Consider the following 27,421-nt stretch of genomic DNA (forward strand, 5'->3'; position numbering starts at 1 on the left):
TGAAAATGACGGGCAGACCGTCCAGACGGTGGTGGCTGAGGGCTGGAGCACACACTTCAGACAGACGTGGATATAGCTGGGGACTCAATAGGGAAGGCAAAGAGGGGCCACCACACCCACCTTGCCACCGCCGATGCCCATGCCACAGTTGTTGAGCTTGAGCTCGTGCAGGGTGAAGCAGGCCGAGCTTTTGAGCAGGGCCTCGAAGCCTTGCACACCGTCAGGCCCGAACGCGTTGTCACTCAGGTCCAGCTCCACCAGCTGGGCCCCAGCTGTGATGAGTCCCTCCCCTAGAGAGATCTGGGCACAGAGGGAGCTCATGTCAGATTCAGACGCCCAGCAGATGCTGCTTCTGTGCCAGGCCCAGCCCTGCCTTCAATCATTTCAGTACAGACTTTTCCTTATTATACACCCAAGACTGGAAACCCTGTGGAGGGCTCCTAACTCAGCTGGGAAGTGGGGCTTGTGCATGCATGGGGTGGTCTGGGAAGGCTTCCTGTAGGAGGTAGCATTTGAGCTCAGTCTGGATGAGAATCAGCTAGTCAATATAAAAAGATTTCAGGCAGCTGAAAAACATCAGCAGAGAGACATAAGCATGATGCAGCAGGCTGTGTGCCTGGGGCGCAACCAGTGGACTGTACAAGGGCTGAGGCATGGGCATTGGCTGGAAGGGAAGTGAGGGGTCAACTCAGGTAAGATGCACGGGCATCTCCAGAACCTTGACCACTGGGCCAAGAACTGTGAACCTGGCCAGGTGTAGTGGCTCACGCCTGTAATCCTAGCACTCTGGGAGGCCGAGGCAGGTGGATCGCTCGAGGTCAAGAGTTCGAGACCAGCCTGAGCAAGAGCGAGACCCTGTCTCTACTAAAAATAGAAAGAAATGATCTGGCCAACTAAAAATATAAATATATATATATATATATATATATATAGAAAAAAATTAGCCGGGCATGGTGGCACATGCCTGTAGTCCCAGCTACTGGGGAGGCTGAGGCAGTAGGATTGCTTAAGCCCAGGAGTTTGAGGTTGCTGTGAGCTAGGCTGATGCCACGGCACTCACTCTAGCCCGGGCAACAGAGCAAGACTCTGTCTCAAAAAAAAAATAAAATAAAATAACTGTGAACCTGAGCCTGAGAACACAGGCTTTGAGATGGCTGAGGGACATGTGAGGCAGCAACACAGGTAACAGAGAGGGGGTCTCCTGGCCGGTGTGGCCGAGTCCGGTCACAGAGCAGGGGACCTGCAGATGGCGGGGGTCCTGGATGTGTGGGAGGACAGAGAAGCACCACAAATGCCTCCAGGGTTTCTGGTGGCGACTGGGCAGACAGAGGTGGCTATCTCCAAGCCACGACTGCTGACCAGATTTGGTAGAAGGGTGCTGAGCCTTCCTAGGAACCTGCTGGGCTGGGGATACCTACACCCCCCACTTCCCCCGAGGAAAAATAGAGAGAGGCACAGAAGTGGCTCTGACAGAGACTGGGGACAGAACTGAGGCTAGGCAGGTGGTTTCTGGGCACAGGAATGCAGGAGGGGAGACACTGTGCCCTCGCCCAGGCCATGAGATGGTACCCGAGGCAGTGTCCACTGCTCTCCCGCCACACAATAACGAAGGCAGGATGCTCTCTGCCGCCCTGCCCACAGAAGGCCCAGCCCTGGCCATGTGGCCCTGACTGGCTTCCAGCCCCAAGCAGCCAAAGCGTCTCACACACTGCGCCCACCCCCCACCTTCCCTGCACTTCATGCCATCACAACTCCAGGTTCTCTTATCTCCCTCTCTTAAGGCTCATTCTCATCACTGGGAATAAGGAGATAAAGATACCTTCTCAAAGCCAGAGGAAATTAAACACTAACATTTAAGTAAAACAACTTGCATAGCAAGAGACTCACAGCAAGTAAGTAAAGGAAAGTTTCTTCACCCTCTTTTTTAACTTGAAATCCTTTACTTACAACCACCCAGATGAATTTACTTAACTCACATTTTAAATCCTAGCCTCATCTGGTCTTGCCTGCTCTTCACCAACTTGCCCTCCACCTGCTCTGAGGGCTTCCTCAATCCCCACAGGGAGCTTCCCTCGGGACCAGTACAGACCCGCACACCCAATGACCCTGAGGTATCTGCTAGACTGAAGCTCTTTACAAGTGGGGTTGGCACACTGGCATCTCTAGAACCTCCATGCTGGCCAGATGAATGAAGGCCTGAGAAAGAGGCCTGGAACGGCCATACTGAGGGACTCGATGACATCAATGAGCACACTGATTGTCACGCCAGATGCTGTACCCTGAGGGGCTGTCAGGTGCCGGGCCCCGGGCCAGGAGGTACACTGGAGAGGCTCAGGCAAGCCATGTTCTATTCTGCATGACACCCCCTCCACACACGCACTCAGGGCAGGAATGTGACCCAAGCTAGTCTGAGCCCCCGGAATGGGGAAAGGGGACATGAAGGCAGAAGGAAGCCACCAATGACAAGACCCAAAGCAAAAGGAGTGATATGGAGAAAGAAAGTGGCCAGAGAGGGACAGCGACGTGTGCAGCCAGAGGTCATAAGAGGCAGGACTGCAGGGTGCAGGGAGGTGGTGCCGGGAAAGCAAGGGCAATCTTGTCACATTGGCAGTAAAATCCACGGTGAGCAAAACCACGCAGCTCAGCAGGAGCCCAGGGACCCTTGGTCTCAGCTCTACAACCTCCCTCCCATTATCTCCATGCTCCCAGCCACACCTCTGGCAGGACACAGGGCACATGCCGGGCTTCCCTGGCTTCCACTTCAGCCTCTCAGTCACCCACAGGGTTATCTTAGTGTCCAGAAAGAACAAGGTATGAGAAAAAGTCCTGGGAATTGCTGAGGGGTCCCTGTGCCTGGGGGAGGTGAGAAGCTCGTTCACTTACCAAGGCTGGTGGGATCTCGGACCGCAGCCTCCCCGTGAACATGTCACTCCAGTGGCATCGCTGTGGCAGGAGCAGGAACAGAGGAGTTATCTGGAGAAAGACTCTCAGAGGCAGCCTAAAGTGAAGCCCGGTGGGCAGCACCTCATCCTGGTGACTTAGACTCCCCAAACAGTATGTGACTTCTCAATTTGGGCTTTGTCAGCAAAAAGCTGGACCCATTTTGACTGAAGCTGATAGGGAACCTGGAGCCCTGTCCTCAAGACAAGCAGCCCCCAAGGGCCATGAGGGGCTCAGCAGTAGTGTCAAAAAAACTCCTATCTGTCCAATCTTCTGGATGGACATGTGATGCAATTTTGGGTGACAAAGAACATGAAAGTAAACAATATGGGACTGGCACTTGATAGGCATGGTGGCGCATGCCTGTAGCCCCAGCTACCCAGGTGGCTAAGGCAGGAGGATCGCTTGAGCCCAGGAGTTCGAGGCTGCAGTGAGCTATGATGATGCCACTGCACTCTAGCCTGGGCGACAGACCCTGTCTCTAAAACAAAATAAAAATTTAAAAAACCAAAAAACAACAGGGGTTCAGCATCAAGGAAGTTACTCTTTTTCAGGTGTCTTTTCAACTCTCTGGCCACCTCTAGAAGACGGCCAGCCTGAGGCTGTGGGCTTGCCCCCTTGCCACTTCTGGCCCACTTGCCTTTTTAATAAAGGGATAGCAGGCCCTAGGCTCAGAGCCTTTAGGTGGCAACAGCATCAAATTAGAATTCAATAACACCATTTTATTTCCTTTATTATAAACGATGCCAGTGTTCCATTTATAGAAGTGATGTTTGTTTTGAAATCACTTACAAGTTAGCTAATATAAAGAAAGTATTAGGGGCTGGGCACGGTGGCTTATGCTTGTAACCCAGCACAGGGGCACCTGGAGAGTCTGGACACAGATCAGGGTTGTGGTGGTATCAGCAGAAGTTTGTCCAAAGCAGCCTGAGCTTGCTAGCCCTGCAGATCTCACCTTCAACTCTGACTTCTTCTCTAAGGCCTTGGCGATGACCCTCGCTGCTTCGACGCCCACCGTGTTGCCCTCCAGGCGCAGAGCCTCCAAGCCATCAAAGTCTTCAATCTCTTTAATCACATCTTTAGCTGCCAGGGACCAAAGAACAGAAACTTAGGCTTTGGGAGTTATGAATGGCTAAGACAGGAGAGAGCTCAGCAACCACCTTGTCACTCAATAGTTATGGTGCACCTACCACGTACAGAGCCCTGGCTTACATAGGAGAAACGGACTGGCTCACAGTCTAGCAGGGGACAGAGCTACACAGACAATTCCTCTGTAATCAGTGTTAAAACAAGGCGTGTGTATATTTTTTTTGAAACAAAGTCTCACTCTCTTGCCTGGGCTACAGTGCCGTGGCATCAGCCTAGCTCACAGCAACCTCAAACTCTTAGGCTCAAGCTATCCTCCTGCCTCAGCCTCCCAGGTACCTGGGACTACAGGCACGCACCACCATGCCTGGCTAATTTTTTCTATTTTTAGTTGTTTGGCTAATTTCTTTCTATTTTTAGGAGAGACGGGGGTCTCGCTCTTACTCAGGCTGGTCTCGAACTCCTGAGCTCAAGCAATCCTCCTGCCTCGGCCTCCCAGAGTGACAGGATTACAGGCGTGAGCCACCATGCCTGGCCATATATTTGGTTTCTTGAAAAAAATTTTTTACAAACTCAGAAGTTCTTACTAATGGACATGTATATTTGATTAGGAGTATCCAATGTAGATTTAAAAATAATAAGATTTAGAAAATAAGAAAAAAAACAAGGAATGTATAAAATCTTTTCCCTTGGCAGCCAAGGTAAAAGAGCAACTTAGCTGCTTGGAGCAAAGAAGACTTCACCACGTGGGTGGTATCTGTAGCACCTCCAAGCATGGGCTGCATACCAGGCCATCAGGGAAACAGCACCCCAGTCAGAGGGCTGGCAGACACGCTGGCACAAAGGCCCTCATTGTTAAATGATTCAGGTGGGGGGCAGGGGTTGTTCATTACTGTACCATTTCATTATGATGAAAAATTCCAAACCACCTAAACATCCACTGAGAGAGGACAGGTTAATTCACTGTGATATATTATATAAATAGTTACACTAATGCCATTATGAATGGTGACACAGGTGTTTTTTCAACTTGGAAAATATTCATGTTATAGTGATAAGTGAAAAATGAGGTTATCCAACGGTGTGTGGTCTGATCACACTTTTATAAATGTATGTATTAGGCTGGGTGCAGTGGCTCATGCCTGTAATCCCAGCACTTTGGGAGGCCAGGAGTTCGAGATCAGCCTGGGCAACAGCAAGACCTCAGCTCTATAAAAAACTAAAAAAAATTAGTCACACATGGTGGCTTCTGCCTACAGTCCCAGCTATTCAGGAGGCTGAGGCAGGAGGATCACTTGAGCCCAGGACTCAGAGGTTGCAGTGAACTATGATGACGCCACTGCACTCTACCCGGGGCGACAGAATAAGACTGACTCAAAAAATATATATAAATAAAGCAGCTTTTAAAGGATCCATAATATAATCCAAATTTTTTTAAAAAAAGAACTCGGCTATGTTTAGAAAGAAAAAAAACCACAATGCAATAGAAAGACAATGTACCAAAATTAATAGTAATTATATCCCTAGGCTATATGATAATGAGGATATGTTTTTTTCTTCTTTGAATGTTTCTGTACTTTATAAAATTAATGAACATGCATTAACTTTATAATCTGAACAAAACAAAACAAAATAAGTTACAGGAAATAAAAAAAAAAAATCTAGTCTGGCTGGCATAGGTTGGAGCAGGGTCACGTGGTAGGGAAGAGAAAGGGATGGGTATGGGAGATACAATTTGAACTTGAGCTTCTGGCTATGAAGGTCACAGGCAGTCTTGAGAAAGGTTGGGACTTACAACCCATAATGGGCTCCCTAAGAAGCTGCTGGAGGTGGCAGGGGGAGGGCCTTTGTGCACACCTACCACCCTGTCTCCAGCACTGCAGTATTCCCGCCTCAAAACCCCTGCCTAACCTCCCCAGCCAGCAAATACCTCCACTCCAAAAGGCATCGCATACCCTGGATTTCTCAGGTGTAGGCTGCTACAATTTAACATATGTTTAAATGATTACTTCCTCACTACATGGAAACTCTGTTAATACCATTCCTCCTCACTTGTGACTCAATGAGGTCCATGAGAAAAGGGATTCCCTCTGCCTTTGCTTGCCACTACATCCCCCCAGAGATGAGAACATAACACTAATATGTGCGCTTTACATACATTAACTCATATATTTCCTACCACATCTAATAACATAGTCACTATCACATATGTTTTTACAACTGAGTAAACTGAGCGACTGAGATGATAGGCAAATGCCTACCAAGGACACGCAGCTAGAAATTGGCGAATGACATTTATTTTCCATTTCTCATTTCAAGATAAGAAAGGTTAGACAGGTATGAGCCTCCTATTTTCTGGGAGGGGAAGCTGAGATTTCAAGGAATGAAGCCAACTCTGCCCAGGAGTTCTGAGAAAATGGCAGAGCCAGGCTTGAGGTTGATTTTCCAAAACTGAGTGAGCCTATGTGCTCCTCCCCAAACCCTCAATTCTCTGCACAGCCATGGCTTTTATGCAGCCCCCAGCAGAGTAACCCCTTAAACTCACCCAGGAAAGCAGACCCAACCTTTTTGGGTGACCACTCTGGAACTGCATCTCCAGGGCCCCAGTGTCCTAAGCCTTCTCTGCAACTGGCACCCAGGGCAAGGGCTGAGATGACCTCTCTGCCCTATGGAAGTGTCACTCCAAAAGGAAGCCCCATCCAACATCTGGGAACTGGCCAGATCAGTGAGGAGGAGAGGCTGCTCCGGGGAATGCTCACACAGTCCAGGACCCAAGAAGAGACTTAGCTTATGCTGTGTGAGTGACACAAGTACACAGATACGTACGTAATATGCTCTCAGAAAATCACAAGCACAGACCAAGCTTGGAAGGAAATGCACCAAAATGGGAAAAGCAGACTTGGAAGGGAGTGAGGGTCACAACTGGGTTTGCCTCTCCCCTTGGCTTTCAACCTAAATAGAGTTTTTTGGGTTTTTTTGAGACAGAGTCTTGCTCTATTGGGCTAAAGTGCTGTGGCATCAGCTTAGCTCAGAGCAACCTCAAACTCCTGGGCTCAAGAGATCCTCCTGCCTCAGCCTCCAGAGTAGCTGGGACTACAGGCATGCGCCACCACCTGGCTAATTTTTTATATTTTTAGTTGCCCGGATAGTTTCTTTCAATTTTTTTAGTAGAGAAGGGGTCTCGCTCTTGTTGAGTCTGGTCTCGAACTCCTGACCTCAAGCAATCCTCCTGCCTTGATTCCCAGAATGCTAGGATTACAAGTGTGAGCCACCACGCCTGGCCCCAAACAGAGTTGTACATAAATGCAAAACACCATTCCTCATATAATAGGTCAGAGATGGGCCTCAGTCACCCTTGAATAACCAATTGTCATGAGGCTGTATGATAGGACTTTCTCTTTCCAGCCTCACAGAGTAAGAAGTTTGGGATGTTTGTTACTCTGCCACGTAAAGCAGAAAGGCCTTTCTCTGGTCCTTAAAGGACTTATTGGGGAGCAAAAGGGGCCTTGTCCTAATCGTCAGCTCAGTGGGCTCCTGGCATACTGCTCACTCCCAGCCAGAACAGTCTCCTGAGCCCACAGTCAGGCTTCCAGGCTCCGTGGTGCAGCACGAGAGGGCTTGTGCCCTGGACCCCCTACAGGATGCTGACTTCCTTTCTCCCAAGCCCACCGTGTGTCTCAACTCCTGCGCCTCACTCACATGGTTCTCCCTGCTTGCTGTGCCATTTTTCCTTCAAATCACCCTTTAAGGATAATTCAAATACCACCTCATCCACAGAGACTTCCTGCGCCCTCCGAAGCTAAGAGTGATCCCTCTCCTGCCTTACTTCCTAGGGCCTTGTGTTCACCTGCTTTGTTAGGGTACATTTACGTTTTGCCTGCTGTTACTTATCTGGGTACCTCATTCCTATTCCAGATTCGGTGCTCCTTACAGGCTGGATAAGCTGGGCACCCCTGGTGACCCACAAAATGGAAGACACCATGTCCCACCTGTGCTGTTGAAGTGAAGTCCCTGCACAGATTTTAGAGCCAGATAAACTTGAGCTCAAACCCAGCTCCACTATTTTTTTTTTTTTTTTTTTACCATTTTAAGTACATAGCTTGATCAACTTTTCACATACAGTTGATTAACCACCATTACAAGCAAGGAACAAAACACATTTCTATCACCCCAAAAAGTACCCTATATCCCTTTTCAGTCAGTCCCCTCCCATCATCCCCAGTGAACCACTGATCGCAATTTTGTTCCTACAGTTTTGCTTCTTGCAGAGTGTCATATAAATGGAACCATATAGCATATGGCCTTTTTTTTTTTTTTTTTTTTGAGACAGGGTCTCACTATGTTGCCCAGACTGCAGTGCAGTGGCATCATCATAGCTCACTATAACCTCAAACTCCTGGGCTCAAGGGATCCTCCTGCCCGGCTCCACTACTTAAAGCTATGCCTTTAGGCAAGTCATATCACCTCTCTAAGACTCAATTTTCCAATCTGCAAAATGGAGATAAAACCTATCTGAAGGGATTTTGTGAAGATAAACTGAGATACTATTTGTACGGCACTTAACACCCTTGCCTGACACAGTGTTAAAACCAAATCAATGCTGACTGAACTGAGCTCAATATCTAATCAGGAGCACAGAACAGGGATTTAGCCGGACCTCTGTTAAAATCCTGGCCCTGATATTTACCAGATGAGTGACCTCGGGCAAGTTACTTAAGTCTCCTAAGTCCTTTTCCCTCATTTATAAAATGGTAACATTCTCACCTACCACCCACAGGAATGATGTGAGGATCAAAAGTGGCAAAAGCACAGGGAGGACCCTCCATACACATTAAGGCCCTATAGAGATGTCAGGAATGTGCATCACCATGCGCCCAGCAACCCAAGGACTCAGCAGTCTCTGACCCAGGGGCGGGGAGCAAGGCTGCCTGCACAGCATGACAACCAGGCAAGTCCAGACCAGTTTCCCTGGTTGGGCCAGAACCCCAAGAGGCCTTACAAGTACTGATGTGGGTGCCTGCACTGCTAGCTGCTGGAGGATTCAGGGTTGGTCAGTGCCAGCCAAGCCTTGGCCAGGGATGAAAAGACAGGGTCTACTTTCTGGTTCCTAGTTCTCTGTGGTCCCAGCCCCTGTACACACAGAAGCATTCATCCCTCTCCCAGGGGCACCTGGTTGCATAGACCAGCACCTCCCAAGAGGGTCCCAGATTGTTGTTTTACTGCAGCCCCACAAGGGCCTCAGGTCTGGGGCAGGCAGCAGATACTCCCAGACTCACCTGGGATGATGGGGGTAAAGGTGGGGTGAGAACACCAGATCTGGTCAAACATCAGGGGCTATACCTTGGGACTGCGGCTAACTGTGGCCCCTCATTACCTACTATCCCCTCCTTCTGAGAGATAAAGGGACCGTGCACAAAGGGATGCCCACTGCAAACAGACAGAGCAGCAGAGAAGCTCGTGGGTGAATGATCTCTGAGCGTCATTGTTAGTATGGGCCCAGCAATACCTCTCAGAGTTCCTAGGACAAATAATGGAGACAACATAGCTAAAAGAGCCTAAGAACTAGTAAGTGTTCACTGCACTCCCTTTCTTCCCCTTAACAAACCAGTGCAGGAACACCCAGGAACTTACCATCTTCCGCAGTGTTGAGTTTGAGGCTCTTGCCCTTGAAACTCAGTTGTCCCCCCGCCACCTGGGTTTTGGCCAGTGTCTCTGCCAGCTTGGCAATGTCTTCGGAGGCCATGTTAGTCACGATGGTGGGCTCCCCTGGAGATCTGCAAACTGAGGAGGCCAAAGTTTCGTTAAGAGAGGAGTCTTGGAGTCAGCGGCCCTTTCCTAGACCAGCTACTTGGCTTGGCCTGGTCAAGCCTTAGGAGGCTAAAACTATGGAGTTCTGTCCATAGACCCTGGAAGAGTCATCTTGGAGTCAGGCCGGTCCAGAGCCCCACATGCCGCTGGGCCTGAACCAAGAGCTAGCCTGGGCCTGCGCGCTCGATAACTCTGAGGTGCTGAGCTGCCACTCCTGCCCACACCCTCAGCTCTGCGGCAATGTGAGTGCCAATGATGCGTGCGGGCTGCTGCGCTGGGCTGACACCAGGCATGGAACTGTTCCCCGAGTTAAGAAGGGACAAAAATGCTGTCAAGACCCACATGCCCCAGAGCCAATGGCTGAAACCACAGAGGTGCTACATTTACCCCAAGAAGAGGCAGATGCTACGGGGCAGTGGGAGCCAATGGGGCCTGAACCAGCCAGAAGAGGCCAGTTCTTGCAGAGGTGAACAGACACACACACTTTGCCTCCTGGAGCCCAGGCTGTCCCCAGAAGCTGCTAAAAACCAAGGTTTGAAATATGGAGGAACCCAGAAAGGAGAGGAACACCAGTCTTGCTTGCCACCCATAGCATGGCCCACTCCAGCTGATTCCCTGGAAGGAGCCCAAGACACCCCAGTGGGGGCCCACCTATTGTCGCTGTGGACTTTTACACCAGAACTGTGCCCAGCAATGCGTAGAGCCTTGAGGTCTCTACTGTGCAGATCATTCCTTATTTTGTTCCTTCTTTCCAGCACGACTTAAAGGTTTTTCAATTAGAAAAACTCTCCATGTAATTAATATGTTAAGCAACTTTTCTTTTAAATCTACTTAGAACTGCCATGGTTCTTATTGAAATTGTACACAATTAAAGCCTTTCCCTTATTCTCCAAAAAAAAAAAAAAAAAAGAAAGAAAGAAAGAGTAGTCTCCTGGGGCCCCTGGTAGTATGGGTAGGGTAGGACTTCAGCTATCTCAGGAGCCTGACCCCCTCCCCGCCTTGCTATGAAGACCCCAGAACTAAACCACTGGGAGAAATGAAAACAGCATTGGAGAAAGAACAGTTCTAGAAAGGTGGAGGAGATAGTAAGAAAGCAGAAAAATCATGTTTTAGCCTGCAAAGATTTACCACCTTACTACAAATCCTCCTCTACCAAACTGTCCCAGCTGGGACACCCAGCAAAACCATGTGAATCGCCCATTTTCTGGACTGCCCGGTGAATGGCAGTCAAGTCCCAAACCAATCGCTACAAAGAGTCTACCCCAAGCACACACCCGCCTGATTATCTTGGCTACTCTCTGTCTGAGGGTCCCATTCTTCAAACAGGACATAAATGGCTACGGGATCCAGGTCATCCATGCCAGGGAATGCCCCACTGCCCACACTGGCATGGCTCTGGGGGTGGGGCACAGGGGTCAGCCCACTGCACATCTGATTTTAAACCTGGCCAGGAGACTGGGCAGACCATGGTGGCCTCTCAGGGTTCCTAGGAGACCAGAGATCTCTACATCACAACGGCCACCATCACAATAGGTCAGCGACAGAGTTGCCTGAAAAAGTAGCTTCCAGCCTGGAGCTCAGCACACTGACAGAATGAACAGCTCCATTTCCCCTTTGGGGAAGTGAAGGGAATGAAGGGAAACCAAGGAGGAGTAACATGGGGACAGAAGTAGGAGGTGCTAGCTGGGCGCGGTGGCTTGTGCCTGTAATCCTAGCACTCTGGGAGGCAGAGGCAGGAGGACTGCTTGAGGTCAGGAGTTCCAGACTAACCTGATCAAGAACGAGACTGTCTCTGCTAAAAATAGGAAATTAGCCAGGCGTCCTGGCGGGCACCTGTAGTCCCAGCTACTTGGGAGGCTGAGACAGAAGGATCACTTGAGCCCAGGAGTTTGAGGTTGCTATGAGCTAGGCTGACGCCATGGCACTCTAGCCCGAGCAACAGAGCAAGACTCTGTCTCAAAAAATAAATAAATACATAAATTAATTAGTAATATTAAAAAAAGAAGAACCAGAAGGTGCTATCCAGAAGGCCTCCTCCCCCAATCCCCTCATCCTCAGATGTGGTTGTGGTAACCCCCCATCCTCCCACACCTCACAGGTTTCCTCTTGGCCCAGCCAGCCAGCTTCCCATCCCTTCTCCTTATCTTACCCCTTATCACCCTGGTTTGTCTATATCTGTTTGTCTTTATCAATAAGCATGAATTATTATTCTGAGCAAGGCCTTCACTTATTCACTTGACAAGACATTTATTGAGTACTACTATGTGCTAGACAGGAGTATGGCAGTAAAGGAAACAAAAATCCTGCCCTCTAGAAGCATGTGTTATAAATGCGATATTTAGTGTGTTAGACAGTGATAAAAATAAACAGAGAAGGGGTCAGTAGTTTTCTTTTGGAGGGGATTGCAATTTAAAGTAGAATGATTAGAGAGGGCATTATTAGGAAAGAAGCAATTAAATAAAGACCTGAAGGATATGAGGGATTGGGCCATGCAGGCATCTGGGGGAAGAGCATTCCTGCAAAGGCTCTTGTGGGGGAAATGGGGCTGGAGTACAGACAGGGAAGAAAAACAGAGGTAAGAGATGAGAAAAGAGTGAACAAGGACCATCTGAAGAACTGTGGCTTTCACTGTGAGTGTCAAGGAGAGCCACTGTAGAGTTTCTAGCAGACAAGAGGTGTGATCTGACCTATGTTTTGACACTGTCATTCTATCTGTACGGGGCCTGACATTTAGAAGGTGCTCAACAGAGTGAACAGATGAAACTGAATAAAAACTAACCAGAAACCCCACCACCTCTGGGATGGGACAATTTGAGGCTAGAATAGTGGTGGTGGGACTCCAGACGGACTAGGAACTCAGAACTTCTCAGCTGGAAGGGGGCCCATTCCTCAGTCTAGGAGAGACAGAGAGATGCATAAACTCTCCCGCACCCTCGCTCACTTTAAAGACTAAGAAACCAGAGCACAGAGAGATGAATTGATTTGTCCAAGGTCAGCAAGGGTCAGCGGCACTGCAAAGACAAACTGTTAATACAGAAACGTCCTCTCCCTTCTCTGCAGCAGCGTCAGAGACTCCCTGAGGTGCACATCCACGCTCCTGCAAAGCGTCAGTGGTGACTCACACCGATCCCGGGGGCAGCAACGCCGGCCCTGGTCCCCCGCGGGCGGGGGCCTGTTGGGAGGCGGCGGCGGGGGGCGATGGACGCGCGAACACAGGCCGTCAATGACAGGCGGGAAGCGCCGGAGCCCCATCTGGGATGTTTGGCCAACTAGCACCGCCTCCAGTTCACATCGATGCTAACATGAGACGCCACTACTGGCAGCTATGGGTTGGGCGGCCCGGGCGAGTCAGACGCCCCCTCTAGGCCTCAGTTTCCCCACTAGTGAAAAGGGCCAGCGCCGCCCAGCACCCCCACTCCCTCCGCCACCCCTCCGCGCTCGGCCGTCGCAGGCGCAGCGGAGGAGGCTGAGGGGGCGCGCAGAAAGCCCTCAGGGGCGCACACCTTCCTCGCCCAGGTGCAGGGCCGCTCCGTGCCCCCACCCCCAACCCAGGCAGGTGACAGGGAAAGGGGAAGGACCCTGACCCTACCGTAAACAGGCGGCGCCGTCGCGTGGGGCGACCCGAGCGCGCGCGTCCGCCCTGTGGGGCGGGAACTGATTTCGGGTCCGGGTCAGGTCAGGTCGGGGTCGCCACCTCTGGGTCCAGCGGCCCAGATGCCCAGCCCTCCAGTCTGTCCGCTCTCGGGAGCGGCTCGTCACCCGCGTCTCCCCCACCACCTGCTCACCGCACGGCAGCAAATGATGGCGGAGGAGGATGATTTTGAAAGCCGGCAGTTTCTTTCCTCTGATTTGATTTGTCAGAGGCCCCGGAGGGCCGGCCCGGCACGCACGCGCTGCCTGTCGGGTGTGGTAGTCCAGTGCGCCGCGCGGGGCGCGGCGGGGCGCGCTCCTCAGACTACACGTCCCATGGCGCGCCGCGTCCGAGCGCCGCCACCTCCCTGCTCGCCCTCCCTTTTCGGCTTCTGGCTCTTTCTCGCGGAGAGCGCAGGGCGGTGGTTAGCGGGGAGCGCCAGGGGAGACTACGAGTCCCTCAGTGCCTTGCGGCCCGGCGGCTCAGACCTTCCGGGAACGCTCCTATTCGCGCAGGTTCTTCGACCCAGGCCTGGGCTGCCGAAAGCGTGGCTGGGTCCCTTCGGTAAGATATAGGCGTCCGTTTCCTGAAAGAAAAGACTCTTTTTCTCTCCCATGAGATTGAAAGAGCATTCAAAGGTTTCCACGTACATATTCACAAAATTTTTTTTTTTTTTTTTTTTTTTTGAGACAGCGTCTCACTCTGTTGCCCAGGCTAGAGTGAGTGCCATGGCGTCAGCCTAGCTCACAGCAACCTCAAACTCCTGAACTCAAGCGATCCTCCTGTCTCAGCCTCCCGAGTAGCTGGGACTACAGGCATGCACCACCATGCCCGGCTAATTTTTTCTATATATATTTTTAGCTGTCCATATAATTTCTTTCTATTTTTAGTAGAGATGGGGTCTTGCTCTTGCTCAGGCTGGTCTCGAACTCCTGAGCTCAAACGATCCGCCCACCTCGGCCTCCCAGAGTGCTAGGATTACAGGCGTGAGCCACCGCGCCCAGCCACATATTCACAAATTACTTGATAATTAAAAAGGGGAGCCGGGCGCGGTGGCTCACGCCTGTAATCGTAGCACTCCGGGAGGCTGAGGCGGGTGGATCGTTTGAGCTCAGGAGTTCGAGACCAGCCTGAGCAAGAGCGAGACCCCGTCTCTACTAAAAAATAGAAAGAAATTAGTTGGACAACTAAAAATATACAGAAAAAATTAGCCGGGCATGGTGGCGCATGCCTGTAGTCCCAGCTACTGGGGAGGCTGAGACAGGAGGATCCCTTGAGCTCAGGAGTTTGAGGTTGCTGTGAGCTAGGCTGACCCCACGGCACTCTAGCCAGGGTGACAGAGCGGGACTCTGCCTTAAAAAAAAAGGGGGGCGGGGGAGGGAAATAGTGACTCCATCGTACAGAAACTCTGCAGACACCACCTTAACCTAGAGGTCCACCTTAACATCAGTAACAGGACAGACTGACATCCATGGCACCCCTTCTGATGTGATGCACCGAGGACACGGCATTGTCAGTCCAGTCAACAACGCATAAAATTAGTCGTTAGGAAACAGCAGACAAACCCAAGCTGAGGGACATACTTAGGTACAGAATAACTGGTCTGTACCCTTGCAAGAAAAGCTGAGGAAGTGTTGCTGATTAAAGGGAACTAACAGGACAAGACAGGCCAGGGGAGGTGGCTCAGGCCTGTAATCCTAGCAATCTGGGAGTCCGAGGCAGGAGGATTGCTTAAACTCGGGAGTTCCATACCAGCCTGAGCAAGAACAAGACCCTGACTCTACTAAAATCATAACTACCCGGGCGCAGTGGCACTGCCTGTCATCCCAGCTACCTGGGAGGCTGAGGAAGGAGGATCCCTTAATCCCGGGAGTTCGAGGTTGCAGTGAGCTATCATGATGTCACTGCACTCTAGCCTGGGCAACAGAGTGAGACACCGTCATTAAAAAAAAAAAAAAGACAACTAAGCTTAATATGTGGTCCTGGATCAGATTCTGGGAGGGTGGGGATTGCTATAGGGGACAATATTGAGACAATTAGCAAAATTTAACTGTATATTAGTTAACAATAGTATTATATCCATGTTGAATTTATTAATTTTTATTATGGAACTGGGTTATGTAAGAGGCTGCCCTTGTTCTTAGGGGGAAAATACTGAAATAATTAGGGGCGAAGAGGTATGATGTCTTTAACTTACTCTCAAATGGTTAAAAGCAATGTGTGTATATACATACAGACACAGCCCAGATGTGGCAAAATGTTAATTAGTGAAGCTGGATGAAGAATATATGGGAGTTCTATGAACAATTTTGCAACTTTTCTGTAGGTTTGAATTTTTTTAAGTATAAAAACACAGATAGGGCGAGGCGAGGTGGTGCACCCCTGTAATCCCAACACTTTGGGAGGTGGAAGGAGGACGACCACTTGAGCCCAGGAGTTCAAGGTTGTAGTGAGCTATGATCCCACCACTGCACTCCAGCCTGGGCAACAGAGTGAGACCTTGTCTCAAACATACACACACACACACACACACACACACAAATAGCTTTTTTTTTTTTTTTTTTTTTTTCAAATAAGATGGAGTCTTGGCTAGGCACGGTAGCTTATGCCTATAATCCTAGCACTCTGGAAGGGCAAGGTGGGAGGATTGCTTGAGGCCAGGAATTCGAGACCAGCCTGAGCAAGAGCAAAACCCCATCTCTACAAAAAAATAGAAAAATCAGCCGGCCATGGTGGCTTATGCTTGTAGTCCCAGCTACTTCGGTGGCTGAGGCGGGAGGATTGCTTGAGCCTAAAAGTTTGAGGTTACAGTGAGCGGTGATGATGCCACTGCACACTTTCTTGGCGACAGAGCAAGACCCTGTCTCAAAAAAAAAAAAAAAAAAAAAAAAGATGGGGTATGGGTTCTTGCTATGTTGCCCAGGCTGGCCTCAAACTCCTGGCCATTGTACTCTACCCAGGCCAACAGAGTGAGATTCTGTCTCAACAAAAAAAAGGAAATTGAACCCCCTCCTCACTCCCCCCATATTAAAAAAAAAATTTAAAAAGAGCATTTTAACTATATTTATAACATGTGTTAATTATTAATGTAAATACTTCAACCAATACAGAACAGGATAAAGAGAAAAGTAAACATACCCTAAACTCTAGTACTCAGAAATAATCACTGTCAACATATGCAGCCTTCTTTTCCAGAGTTACCGCTTACAACTCAGCTTACTCATGCTTTTGCTTTGCCTGCAATTTGGAGTTAAACAGGTGTGCCAGATACTTTCACACAGCTAATTTAATTTTTACAACTACAAAGGAAGTGGGCATCACTACCACCCTTCTCAGCATAAAGAGGAGAAAACTCCAGATCAAAGGTAACTTTCTTGGTTCACAAAGTTACCAAGATATGGGTCCTCTTCCACCCTCCCTCTCCTTTTCTGCCTAAGGCCCATGTCAAATGCCACTTGATAGAGGAGGCTTTTGTACATCACTGTAGTCAGAATTAGTCTCACCCTCCTGCAGGTACCCACAGCAGTTGGTCTGTGGCTCTGAGGGCTTTTTCACAGAGTTTATAGTGTTCTTGGTGGCTTCCTCCTCAGCCTGGGAGGGTCTCTGGGGCAGGAGCTGAATCCATCCTGGCAAGATCCTCTCTGTGCCTGGCCTGTCATAGGTGCTTCAGGTTTCCTCATTTAAACCGGATATCAGTCAGGGCCACCGGATGTTTGCTTAAAATGAGTCATCTAGCTGGGCGTGGTGGAATACATCTGTGGTCCCAGCTACTTGTAGGCTGAAGCAGGAGGATCACTAGTGCCCAGGAATTTGAGGTTGCAGTTAGATATGATGATGCCACTGTACTGTATCCCAGGCAACAGAGCAAGACTTTGTCTCAAAAAAATAAAGTAAAATGAGTCATCTGAGGCCAGACATGGTGGCTCACACCCATAATCCCTGCACTTTGGGAGGCCAAGGTGGGAGCATCGCTTGAACCCAGGAGTTCAAGACCAGCCTGGGCAACATAGCAAGACCTCATCTCTACAAAAATTAACAAATTAGCCAGGTATGATGACACACACCTATAGTCCCAGCTACTCAGGAGGCTGAGGCAGGAGGATTGCTTGAGCCCAGGAGGGAGTGCAATGCTGCAGTGAGCTATGATCGTGACATTGCATAATAGCATGGGTGACAGAGCAAGACCTTGTCTCAAAAAAAAAAAAAAAAAAAGTAATCCAAATAGGCTGAGATGTGCTCCCAATTAGGCCTGATGATAATCCTGTGCTGCTTCCAGCTGGGACTGATCACATCAATCTGGATTTTCCTTGGGGTGATGCCCAGGCTCCCTTTTCCAGTTTTCCTTGAGACTTTTCTTGGCCCTCAGAGACCTCCCAAAGGGAAGAAGAAGGTGGGTGGCGGAACATCTTAGGTGATCTTCCCCTCCTCATTCACCTGATGGATCGTGGGAAGTTCAGAACTCGAAGGGAATTCTTAGCAGAAATTCAATGTCCTTCAAGGGCCAAGGAGGCATAAAGAAGTAATGGGGCCTGGAGAGGCTTATGGAGAATTGGAAAGTAGATGTTCTGCCTGAAGGTGTTCCTGGTTCAGAGCTAAAAATCACAAACTCAGCCAGACAGCACACCCTAGCAATTGAGATTCTGTTACTCCTATATCTAGGTTCTATCTTAAACCCCTTTACAAATGGGGAGACAGGTTTAAAAAGGAGAAGGGGGTTTGCCCAAGAGTGCACAGTGAGTCAGAGGAATCAAGAATCATCACTGTTTCTAGGCAACACACTTGTCATCTTCTCTCTCTGTGTGTCCCCCAACCCTTTCTCTAACTTTCTCTCTTTCAAGTTATCCCTTAGGAGCTAGTCTGCCTGGCCCTAGAATTGGAATCATAGCCTTTGACAGGTGGCCCTCCTAGGCCACCCCTTTCCTCATTTCAACAGGTGAAGAACTGTGGCCCTGAGAGGTCCAATAACCTGCCCAAATTAAACCATGATTTAGACAGGAGATAGTGGAAGCCAGGTCTCTGGATCCTTTTCAACACGCACACAAAACAAATCACTGTGAGGTATGTATGAGAGGAATAAGGAGAGGGGGAGTGTTCTGGACCTTTCTTTCTCTGTTGTGCAGCTTTTTCTTTTTTTTAAAGAATGTTTTGAAGACAAAAACATGCTGCCTCTGATTAGTTTAGTTTACTTAATGAATGTTTTAAATTCCATTCTGGTGCCTGAAAGCAAACTTAATTGCCAATTGTAAATGAAATAAATAACAATATTTATGCTGCTTTCCTGAAAAACTACCAAGGCTGCTGACTTGCCATTTAGTCTGATCAAAAACAAATGGCTGAAGTATGCCGGACACGTGAGGAATGTGGACAGAAATTCCCAAGACCCCACCAGGTGCTGGCCCGGGTCCCCTGGAGAGTGGTGGGTGGGCCCACCCGCAGGGCAGGGGGGCCTCCCCCAGCACCCCTCTGCTGGTGGGCAGGGGCAGCTACATCATCTGTGAAGGACACTCAAACGCCATCCCCCTGGGGGTTGAAGCCAAAGGCTCCTCACTGTTTCTTTAATCTTGATTACTAACCATAATTAAAATAATTCATTCACTCCACACATAGTTATCAAACATCCATGTTGGAAGCACTGTTCCAGCTCCTGAGAAACCCAGGAGAGAGAAAAGGATGGTGTTCACAGAGGAGCTTAAATTCTGCTCTAATGTTTATGGAGGGTTTCCTGGTACCAAATATTTTTTGGCAAATTATCTTCTTTTTTAATAATTCTTTTGTTCCATGTTTTTTAAATGAAAACTGACAGTAATCTGTTTAAATTAGTATAAAATGCAAAAGAGCATAAAAAAGAAAGTTAAAAATTACTTCTTTAAAAACAAATGTTCGGGGATTGATGGATGGATGAATATGTAATAAAGCAAATACAGCAAAATGTTAACAATGGTAGAATAATCTAGGGCATGTGGGTGTTCACTGTGCAGTTCTTTCAACTTTCTGTATGTTTGAAGATTTTTCTAACACGTTGGGGACAAATGTGACCATGTTTCATCGCCTGCGTTTTGCCCATGGTATTATAGTTGTCTGGTGGCTAGCCTATCTCGCCCTCTAGACCCATGGAGCCTCCCCTTCTCTTTTTTTATGTCACCCTCACCTTTGAGAGTCTGAGTTCTATAGATTGTGTCCCAAGAATGTATTTTTTATTCATTTTTAAATTAACAATCACACATATATCAATGCTTTGCATGTCATAATTCACTTAATCCTTGTAGTGACCCTATATTAGTCAGGGTTCTCCACAGAAACAGAACCAATAGAAGATGTGCGTGTGTGTGTGTGTGTGTGTGTGTGTACATATATATACAGAGAGAGAGAGAGAGAGATTTATTGTAATGAATTGGCTCACATGACTATGGAGACAGAGAAGTCCTAAGATCTGCAGTCAGCAGGCTGGAGACCCAGGAAGAGCCCAAGTTTTCCTTCAAGTCCGAAGGCAGGACAAAAACCAATGTCCCAGCTCACAGGCTGTCAGAGGGGAATTCCCTCTTATTTGGGGGAGGGTCAGCCTTTTTAGTTCTATTTGGGCCTTCAACTGATTAGATGAGGCCCACCTACCTTAGGAAGGGCAATCTGCTTTACTTAGTTTACGAATTTAAATATTAAACTCATCCAAAAACACCCTCAAAGAAACACCCAGAATGTTTGACCAAATATCTGGGCACTCCATGGCCCAGTCAAGTTGCCACATAAAATTAACCATTACAGACCCTATGGGATAAGGACTCTTATTACCCCCGTCTTAGTCACCTCAGGTTGCTATACCAAATACCACAGACTGGGTGTCTTAAGCAATAGAAATTTATTTCTGACAGATCTGGAGGCTGGAAGTCCAAGATCAGGGTGCCAATACGGTCAGGTTCTTGGTCAGGGCTGCCTTCTGGCTTTACAGATGGTTGTTTTCTTGTTGTATTCTCACCTGGCAGAAAGAGAGAGAGAGCATTTCTCAATCCAATGTCTCTTCTTATAAGAGCACTAATCCCATTTTGTTTTCTTTTGAGACAGGGTCTCACTGTGTTGCCCAGGCTGGAATATAGTGGCAGGACCATAGCTCACTGCAGCTCTGAACTCCTGGGCTCCTAATCCCATTCTTTTTTTTTTTTTTTTTTTTTTTGAGACAGAGTCTCACTCTGTTGCCCGGGCTAGAGTGCCATGGGGTCAACCTAGTTCACAGCAACCTCAAACTCCTGGGCTCAAGCAATCCTACTGCCTCAGCCTCCCCAGTAGCTGGGACTACAGGCATGCGCCACCATACCCAGCTAATTTTTCTATATATATTTTTAGCTGTCCATGTAATTTCTTTCTATTTTTAGTAGAGACTGAGTCTCGCTCTTGCTCAGGCTGGTCTCGAACTCCTGAGCTCAAACAATCCGCCCACCTCGGCCTCCCAGAGTGCTAGGATTACAGGCATGAGCCACCGCGCCCGGCCCTAATCCCATTCTTGAGGGCTTCATCCCTCATGTCCCAGTGATTTCCCAATGGCCCCACTTCCTGATATTATCACATTAGGGATAGGACTTCAACATACAATTTTGGTGGGACACATTCTGCCCATAGCACCTTCAATTTACAAATAAGGAAAAAAGAACCTAAGCCTAAAGTTGTGTGTATATCTTCAGGGCCCTTCCCTAAACTCCAAATTAAGATCCCTTGCTGCAGGGCTAGGTCCTGGGATAATGCTAGAGCTGTGGGGACACAGGATCTGGCAATGAATGAACATTTGTCGAGTAACAATGAATCCTACTCATTGTTGCAATTAAGGTTGCCATGCACTTAGGCCCTCCCAGGAGGTAAGCCTAGGGCAGAAGGTGCTCACTGAGGAAGGAACAAATAAATGATGCACCTGTCAGTTCCTCAGAATTCGGAGCATGAGCCTCTGAATCCCATTCTCCAGTGACTCACTCACATGACAAGCCCTTGAGGTTAACTAGTGACAGATCCAGATTTAAGATGTCCACATCACGGTGCAGTGGTTATGCCTTATAGGTGGACAAGCCTGGAATTGAATCCTGCCTCTGTCTCTTTCTTAGCTGTGTGACCTTGTCCAAGTCACTTAACTGTTTTGTGTTTGTTCCTACCTGAAAGCAGGTAGAAACAATCCCTACCTTACAGGGTTTTTGAGAGGGTAAGAGAATCAACATATGCAGTGTTGGGCTCATAGTAAACAAGAAGTGGTGGCTGTTACTGCTATTTCAGCTTCAGTGTGGGGACACTGCTGCCTGACAACATGGGGCTTCCCAGAAAACTTACCGGGACCAGCCTCCTGGCCCCTTTCTCCAAAGCACTCTTACCTCTGGTTGGGGTCTTGTAATAAAGTCCCCTTTACTATCTCAGACAGCCCAAACAGTTTAACAAGTTGATGCCAAGTTGAAGAGATGGGGGGGCTGGTATCCAGCTGAATCCTCCCAAATGATGGACAGTCCTCTTTTAAGGATATGTGTCATTTCATTTAAGGCAAGATGCAGTGATTCAACTGGCCTTAGTACCCACATCCATAAAATGGGAGCGACTATATTTAATAACAATGGTACCTACTACGATAAGTTGTCAAGAGTGTTTCACTAAATTGCACAGGGGATATGGGAACTGACATTTATTTATCTCTCACTGCGTGCTTTACAGACATTTGGTTGTAATCCTTGAAACAAACTTTCTATTGATTCAGTGTTCTTATCCTTATTTTACAAATGAGGAAATTGATGCTGTGAGATTATCCAGAGTCACACAGCCACTAAGTGGCAGGGCTGGAGACCTTGCTTTTCCTAATGACACCTCAGTGACATCTGTATCACACCAGCTGGCCTTCCTAAATTATCAGGCTCAGTCTGTGACTGCCTTGAGCCCATGGTCTTGACTGAGTCTATCCTAGGTCACCCAGGGGTTGATTTCCCACTGAACATCAGTGATGTCTGAGGCCCACCAGACTCTGCTTTCATAGCTGGACATAAGTGTCCATATTCCTCATGCCAGAGGCTGTCTCTTTGTTTGTTGATCTCAGAGTAGTGAGGACGGAAAAGTCACCCAGAGAAGGAAGAGTCTGAGAACTTCTGAAGGTCCAGGTGCATTTTGTTCCTCTTTCAAGTCTCACTTAATGCAGAGATAGTGGAAAGTGTAGGAGGCCATACAAAGTGCACAGACCTTGGAGGCAGAACTGCCACCTTGGACAACTCACTTAATTCTGAGCTTCACTTTCCCATCTGTAAAATGGGCATGACAAAAACCAATCTTCCAGGATTATTGTGAAAATTAAATAAGTAAACATGGCTCCAGGTTCTTGGTTTCTCCTAGTACTTACCACGGTGTATTTAAATACTTAAAATTGGTCTCACTGTTGTATCTCCAGTCCTAAGATTCTGTCTGTCACTAATGTTGGTGGAACAGATAAAATTTGTAAAGATAAAATCTGGCAGGCTCACAGCTGATCCACAATAAGCTATAAATAAATATACATACACACCTGTAAAATGAAGAGGAGATGGAGGAAATCTGAGAGAACTCTTAGGCATTCTCTGGGAATCAACGGGCAGGTAGCAGTAGGGTGGGATGAACAGTATTTGGAATTAGGAGCTATGGATCCAAATCTCCAGCCTGACCTTCACCAGCTCCGAGGCAGTGCTGGGGGGCTTACGGCAGGTCTGTCTGGTTAATCCCCCTTTACCTAGTAGGTCTTCTAAGTGGCATCAAATCCTTTCTGGAAAGATCCCTGACAAAGATTGTCTCCTTGAGGGAACTCTACTTGGGCTACCCTGAACTTGTCAGCTAGGCCTAAACTTTTGGACTTCTGTGTTCATCTCTGCATTGTCCAATTTTAGCAAGAATCCTGCTACATTGGTTTAGCTAGAATCCCCCATCCTCCATATCTGATCATCAATATTTAAGCAGGTTCCTCATCCTCCTGGATTCTCCCGATGAGGTCTGATCGCTCTGGCCTGCTTTCAGGGAGAATCCTGTTAGGTCTGTTTAGCCAGAACCCCCCCAACCCTTGCTGTAATTTTCTATCCACTGACCCCCACTTTGCTGCTTGCTATAAATTTCCAGTTGCACAAACTCCTAGTTAAGCCCCATTTCTCTCCCCTACTGCAAAACTCCGTTGCAGGTTGCAGTAGTCCCTACACATATCGTGATGCCCCCCCCCCCCCCTTGAATAAAGTCTGCCTTGCCGACTTTAACAAGCCTCTTTGAATAACTGTTTCTTTAACATCCAATACATAAAACTCCAGCCAAGTGAGATGCTGATTCCTCCCCGTGCCTCCAGCCCTCATCTGCGAAAAGAGTTTTTGGGAGCCTTCCATGAAAGCACCTGGAAACCTGGGGGCTTTCTACACGGATACAGGAGGGAGGAGGCACTGGATTTGACCAGCATCAGCCCAGAAATGCAGAACCACCAAAAGAAAACCCCCTGAAAGGAAGGACACTTTTAAAGAAAATAAAGGTGAATTCCAGGCATGAGCTTTCCACGGGGCAGGGGGGCTTCCCCTCCTCCCCCAACCGGTCCTCCCCAGGTGCACAGCCCGCGCCGCCCACCCTGGGCGCGACGAGGCGAGGGGAGCCGCGCTCTCTAGGACCCGAGGAGGCAGAGCTGCAGGGAGACGGAGCCTCCAGCGGGTGCTGCCGCGAGCGGCCGGCCGAGGGGCTGGAAATGAAAGTAAAGCGCTCCGGAGCCACATGGACGGAGCTGCCGGGGCGGCGGCGCCGGGAGCAGGATGCGGCCGCCCATAATTAAATAGCATTTACTCTTATTATTACTACTAATAATAACGTAATCATACCTCTAGTCATAGCATACCATTTATCGGGCTCGGCGCAGGCCCACGGGGAGCGCAGCCCGGCGGAGGTGAGTGCTTGGCGCGGCCCGAGCCCTGCCAGGGCAGAGGCCGGGCCACCGCGTCCCGGGCCACGGGCGCGCGAGGGCCCGGGGGTTCCGGGGCCCGGCCGGGGAGGAGGCGCAGAGAACCTCGTCCAGGCCGGAGCCGCGCGCCAGGCCACCCGGAAAGTGGGTTTTGGCAAAAATAAAGAAATAGCCCACCAATCCCCATTTCTTCCTTTTTGGGGATCCCCATCCCCCTGCCCTGCCCCAAAGTTTCAAAGTTATTGTGCGGCCGGGGGCACCTGCCACTGGGCAGATTTGGCCGCCCCTGCAGCCCCCAGGAGGCGTCTTGGAATTTTGGGGGGGGTCTCGCTCCTCGGGTTCTGGAGCTTTGGGGGTGCACGGATGCTTTGCCGAACCCCGCTCAGGGGGTCGAGGGGGCTAGCAGGGGCGTCGCTGGCAGCGCCTCCCTTCCTTTTGTGTTCGCCTTGGCCCCGCAGCCCTCGGAGTTGGAGGGGCCGCGGTGAGGGCCAGGGACCGCGGCCGCCCGACAGGCCGCTCCTGCCGGCTGCGGCGGCCAAGCGAGCCCGGGGATCCGGGGCCTGTGGCCAGGCCCGGGGGGAGGGGGCAGCAGGAAAGGGGGGGCGCGGTCTGGGCTGGCTGGGCAGGGGGGCGTTTCCGCTCCTGGATCCGCCTCTGGGCTGAGAGGCCTGCCGGAGGTCCGCCACCGCCACCGTGCTGGAAGCATGCAGGGTCTGTGGGCACGAGCTTAGGCACTTGGGGGGGCTGCCCTGTTGGGGCTGGGGGCTCAGGAGCCGCTGACCTGGCCTCACACCCATCTCCTGCTCACAGCGGGCCTGGGGCTCCCCCTCTGGGGCCTGATTCCTCCTCCTTTCTCCTCTTTCTCCTTTAAACTGTCTAGTTCAGGTGTTCATAAGGTGCCTGGTTTGGGAGTCTTTCACACAGAGAGACAAAGCAGTTTTCCCATGAAAAAATCACGTAGAAACAGTTCACTCTAATAGAACCTGATGTCTGTGTTGCCTTCATGGTATTAATGGGGAAGTCTAGGGGGCCAGGGCTGTGAATGGGAGTCTGGGGGCTGGACCTGGAGTGGGGGGCTGCAAGCTCACAGCAGGGTGATCAGGGATTGCATTTCTCTGGTGGCTAGCTTTGGTTCCTAGGCATAAGACTTTGAACCCCAACTTCTTGCTATTTTCCCCAGTTCCAGTCTGATGAAAATAGCAGAATGCAGATCCTTGAATTTTCACACAAATGAGATAATTATAGTACATTTAGCAACTGTGTTGGACACAAAATTCTAGCGGAATCTTTCGTTCTACTACCCAGACTCCCCCCACACGCGTACAGCCATGTGGTCCATACCCTCCGTGGTCTTCTTTCTCCATGATTACCTTCCATGGAAGTTGGACTGCAAGCTGGAAATGATGCCTGGCCGACACCTGGTTAGCAGGTTTGAGGAGTGGGATGCCTTAAGCTGGAAAGGAGAAACCTGTGTCCAGGAGGGATGAGATCTGAGGATGGGGGAGAGACTTTGTGGTTCCTGATCTGGATAAGGTTTGTGTTCCATGGATGCTGTGAGTTCTAAGCTGTTAGCTTTTTGTTTAGGTTGGACAATTAGGAGAGTGGGTTTTGGAAGATTATTTGGGGCCTAAAAAGCTCAGTGGGATGAGCAGATCTCTTGAGTCTTAGGTTTAGGAAAGTTGAGACATTGGTAGGTTTGGGTTTGAGCATGTGAAAATAATAATCCCTTAAATAACACTTTTTAGTTTCATGTATGTTGGCTCATCTGTCCTACGTAGCAACTATGTCAGGTGAACACCTTTCAGTCATTTTCCAGATGAGAAACCTGAGGCTTAGAGAAGTGAGTGCTGGCAAGTCACACAGCAGAGGTGGGCTTCCCGCCCAGTTTGCTGACTCCAAATCTCCCTTTTCCAGAGTCCTGGGCTACCTTAGCAAGTTGCTTTTCAAGCTTCTCTTGTGAGATGCTGTGGGGCAGGTTTAGGATTGAGTTTGTCTCTTATTGTCTGGCTGGAAAGAGAAAGTTAACTCTAGTAAACAAACGAGAGAACAAGAAAATGCTCAATTCTGGGGTCAGTGCAGTGAGCATGGAGAGAATGAAGTTCAGGGTAACCTGGAAAAATTAGGGAAAACTTCCTCCAGGAAGTGGAATGTGAGCTTGAAAGAATGGGGAAGCTTGGCCAGGGTGGAGAAGAGGAAGGGGATCCTTGGGTAAGCCACAGTTGCTTCTGTGCTGGGATATGGACTTACGATCTCTTTCATTCTTAACAGTAGCTCCATGAGGGATGGGCATTGGGCATTGTTAACGCTAGGGTTTTTTTTTTTTTTTTAAGAGACAGGGTCTCACTCTGTCACCCAGGCTGAAGTGTAGTGGCACGATCATAGTGCTTTGCTGCCTCCAACTCCTGGGCTCAAGCGATCCTCCCACCTCAGCCTCCCAGAGTGCTGGGATTACAGGTGTGAGCCTCTATGCCTGGCCTCCATTTTGCAGATGTAGTAATTGTGGAACACAGGATTTGTGTGGCTGGCCCAATGTCACCCCACTGGATTGAACCCAGTCCTCCGTGCCTCTTGAGTGTGCTCCTGCCTCCTGTAGCCAGCTTTGTCTCAGATATGTAAACAAGAATAGGGACTGGGATGGTCTGAATTGGCAGATGCAGCAGGGGTTGGGGGCTCAGGCTAAAAGGTCGGTGGGCTCCCCAAGGCCAGAGGGTTCTACTGAACTAGCTGTGTGTTCCAGGGCCCACAGGACTGGCCTGGTGAAAGTGCTGTCAGTAGGTTTCTGACTGGAGAAGGCAGGATGGCAGTGGAAGGAGGACCAGGCCCTGAACATGGAGATGTGAGTAAGTTTGGGTCCTTAGTGCCTATTTGGTGCCTGGCTCACCACCCCAGAGGAGCTTGGAGCTTGGAACAAGACAGATACGGATGATTAACCTGAGCTTCCCAAGGACAGGAACTGGGTCTGATTCACCCTCCATGCCTCCGACACATCCAGCCATTGTGTTGTCAAACTGAATTATGCCCCATTGTAGGGGAAGAAGGTTTATTTTGCCCATGGG

General features: G+C 49.3%; 2 protein-coding genes across 3 annotated transcripts in view; one reads left to right on the forward strand and one right to left on the reverse strand.

The window, feature by feature from the left end:
• Positions 1-13,618, reverse strand: part of RANGAP1 (Ran GTPase activating protein 1) — a 29,891-nt gene extending 16,273 nt beyond the window's left edge. The window contains exons 1-5 of one of the 2 annotated variants that reach the window (XM_069490132.1): positions 13,424-13,618; positions 9,658-9,807; positions 3,896-4,023; positions 2,884-2,943; positions 121-300 (exon numbers count right to left, since the gene is read on the reverse strand). In XM_069490132.1, the coding sequence (XP_069346233.1) occupies positions 121-300; positions 2,884-2,943; positions 3,896-4,023; positions 9,658-9,769 (480 nt within the window). In that variant the 5' untranslated portion in view covers positions 9,770-9,807; positions 13,424-13,618. Of the gene's footprint in view, positions 1-120; positions 301-2,883; positions 2,944-3,895; positions 4,024-9,657; positions 9,808-12,613; positions 12,630-13,423 lie in introns of those variants that run through there. The other variant, XM_069490133.1, reaches the window with a different exon arrangement.
• Positions 13,619-24,160: 10,542 nt separating this feature from the next.
• The window catches only part of ZC3H7B (zinc finger CCCH-type containing 7B), a 51,259-nt gene continuing 47,998 nt past the window's right edge, over positions 24,161-27,421 (forward strand). Inside the window, exon 1 of the mRNA XM_069491804.1 lies at positions 24,161-24,350. The gene's annotated coding sequence lies outside the window, so the exon portion shown is untranslated. The remainder of the gene's footprint in view (positions 24,351-27,421) is intronic.

The sequence above is a fragment of the Eulemur rufifrons genome, chromosome 16, assembly GCF_041146395.1.
Source record: "Eulemur rufifrons isolate Redbay chromosome 16, OSU_ERuf_1, whole genome shotgun sequence".
Taxonomy (NCBI): Eukaryota; Metazoa; Chordata; class Mammalia; order Primates; family Lemuridae; genus Eulemur; species Eulemur rufifrons.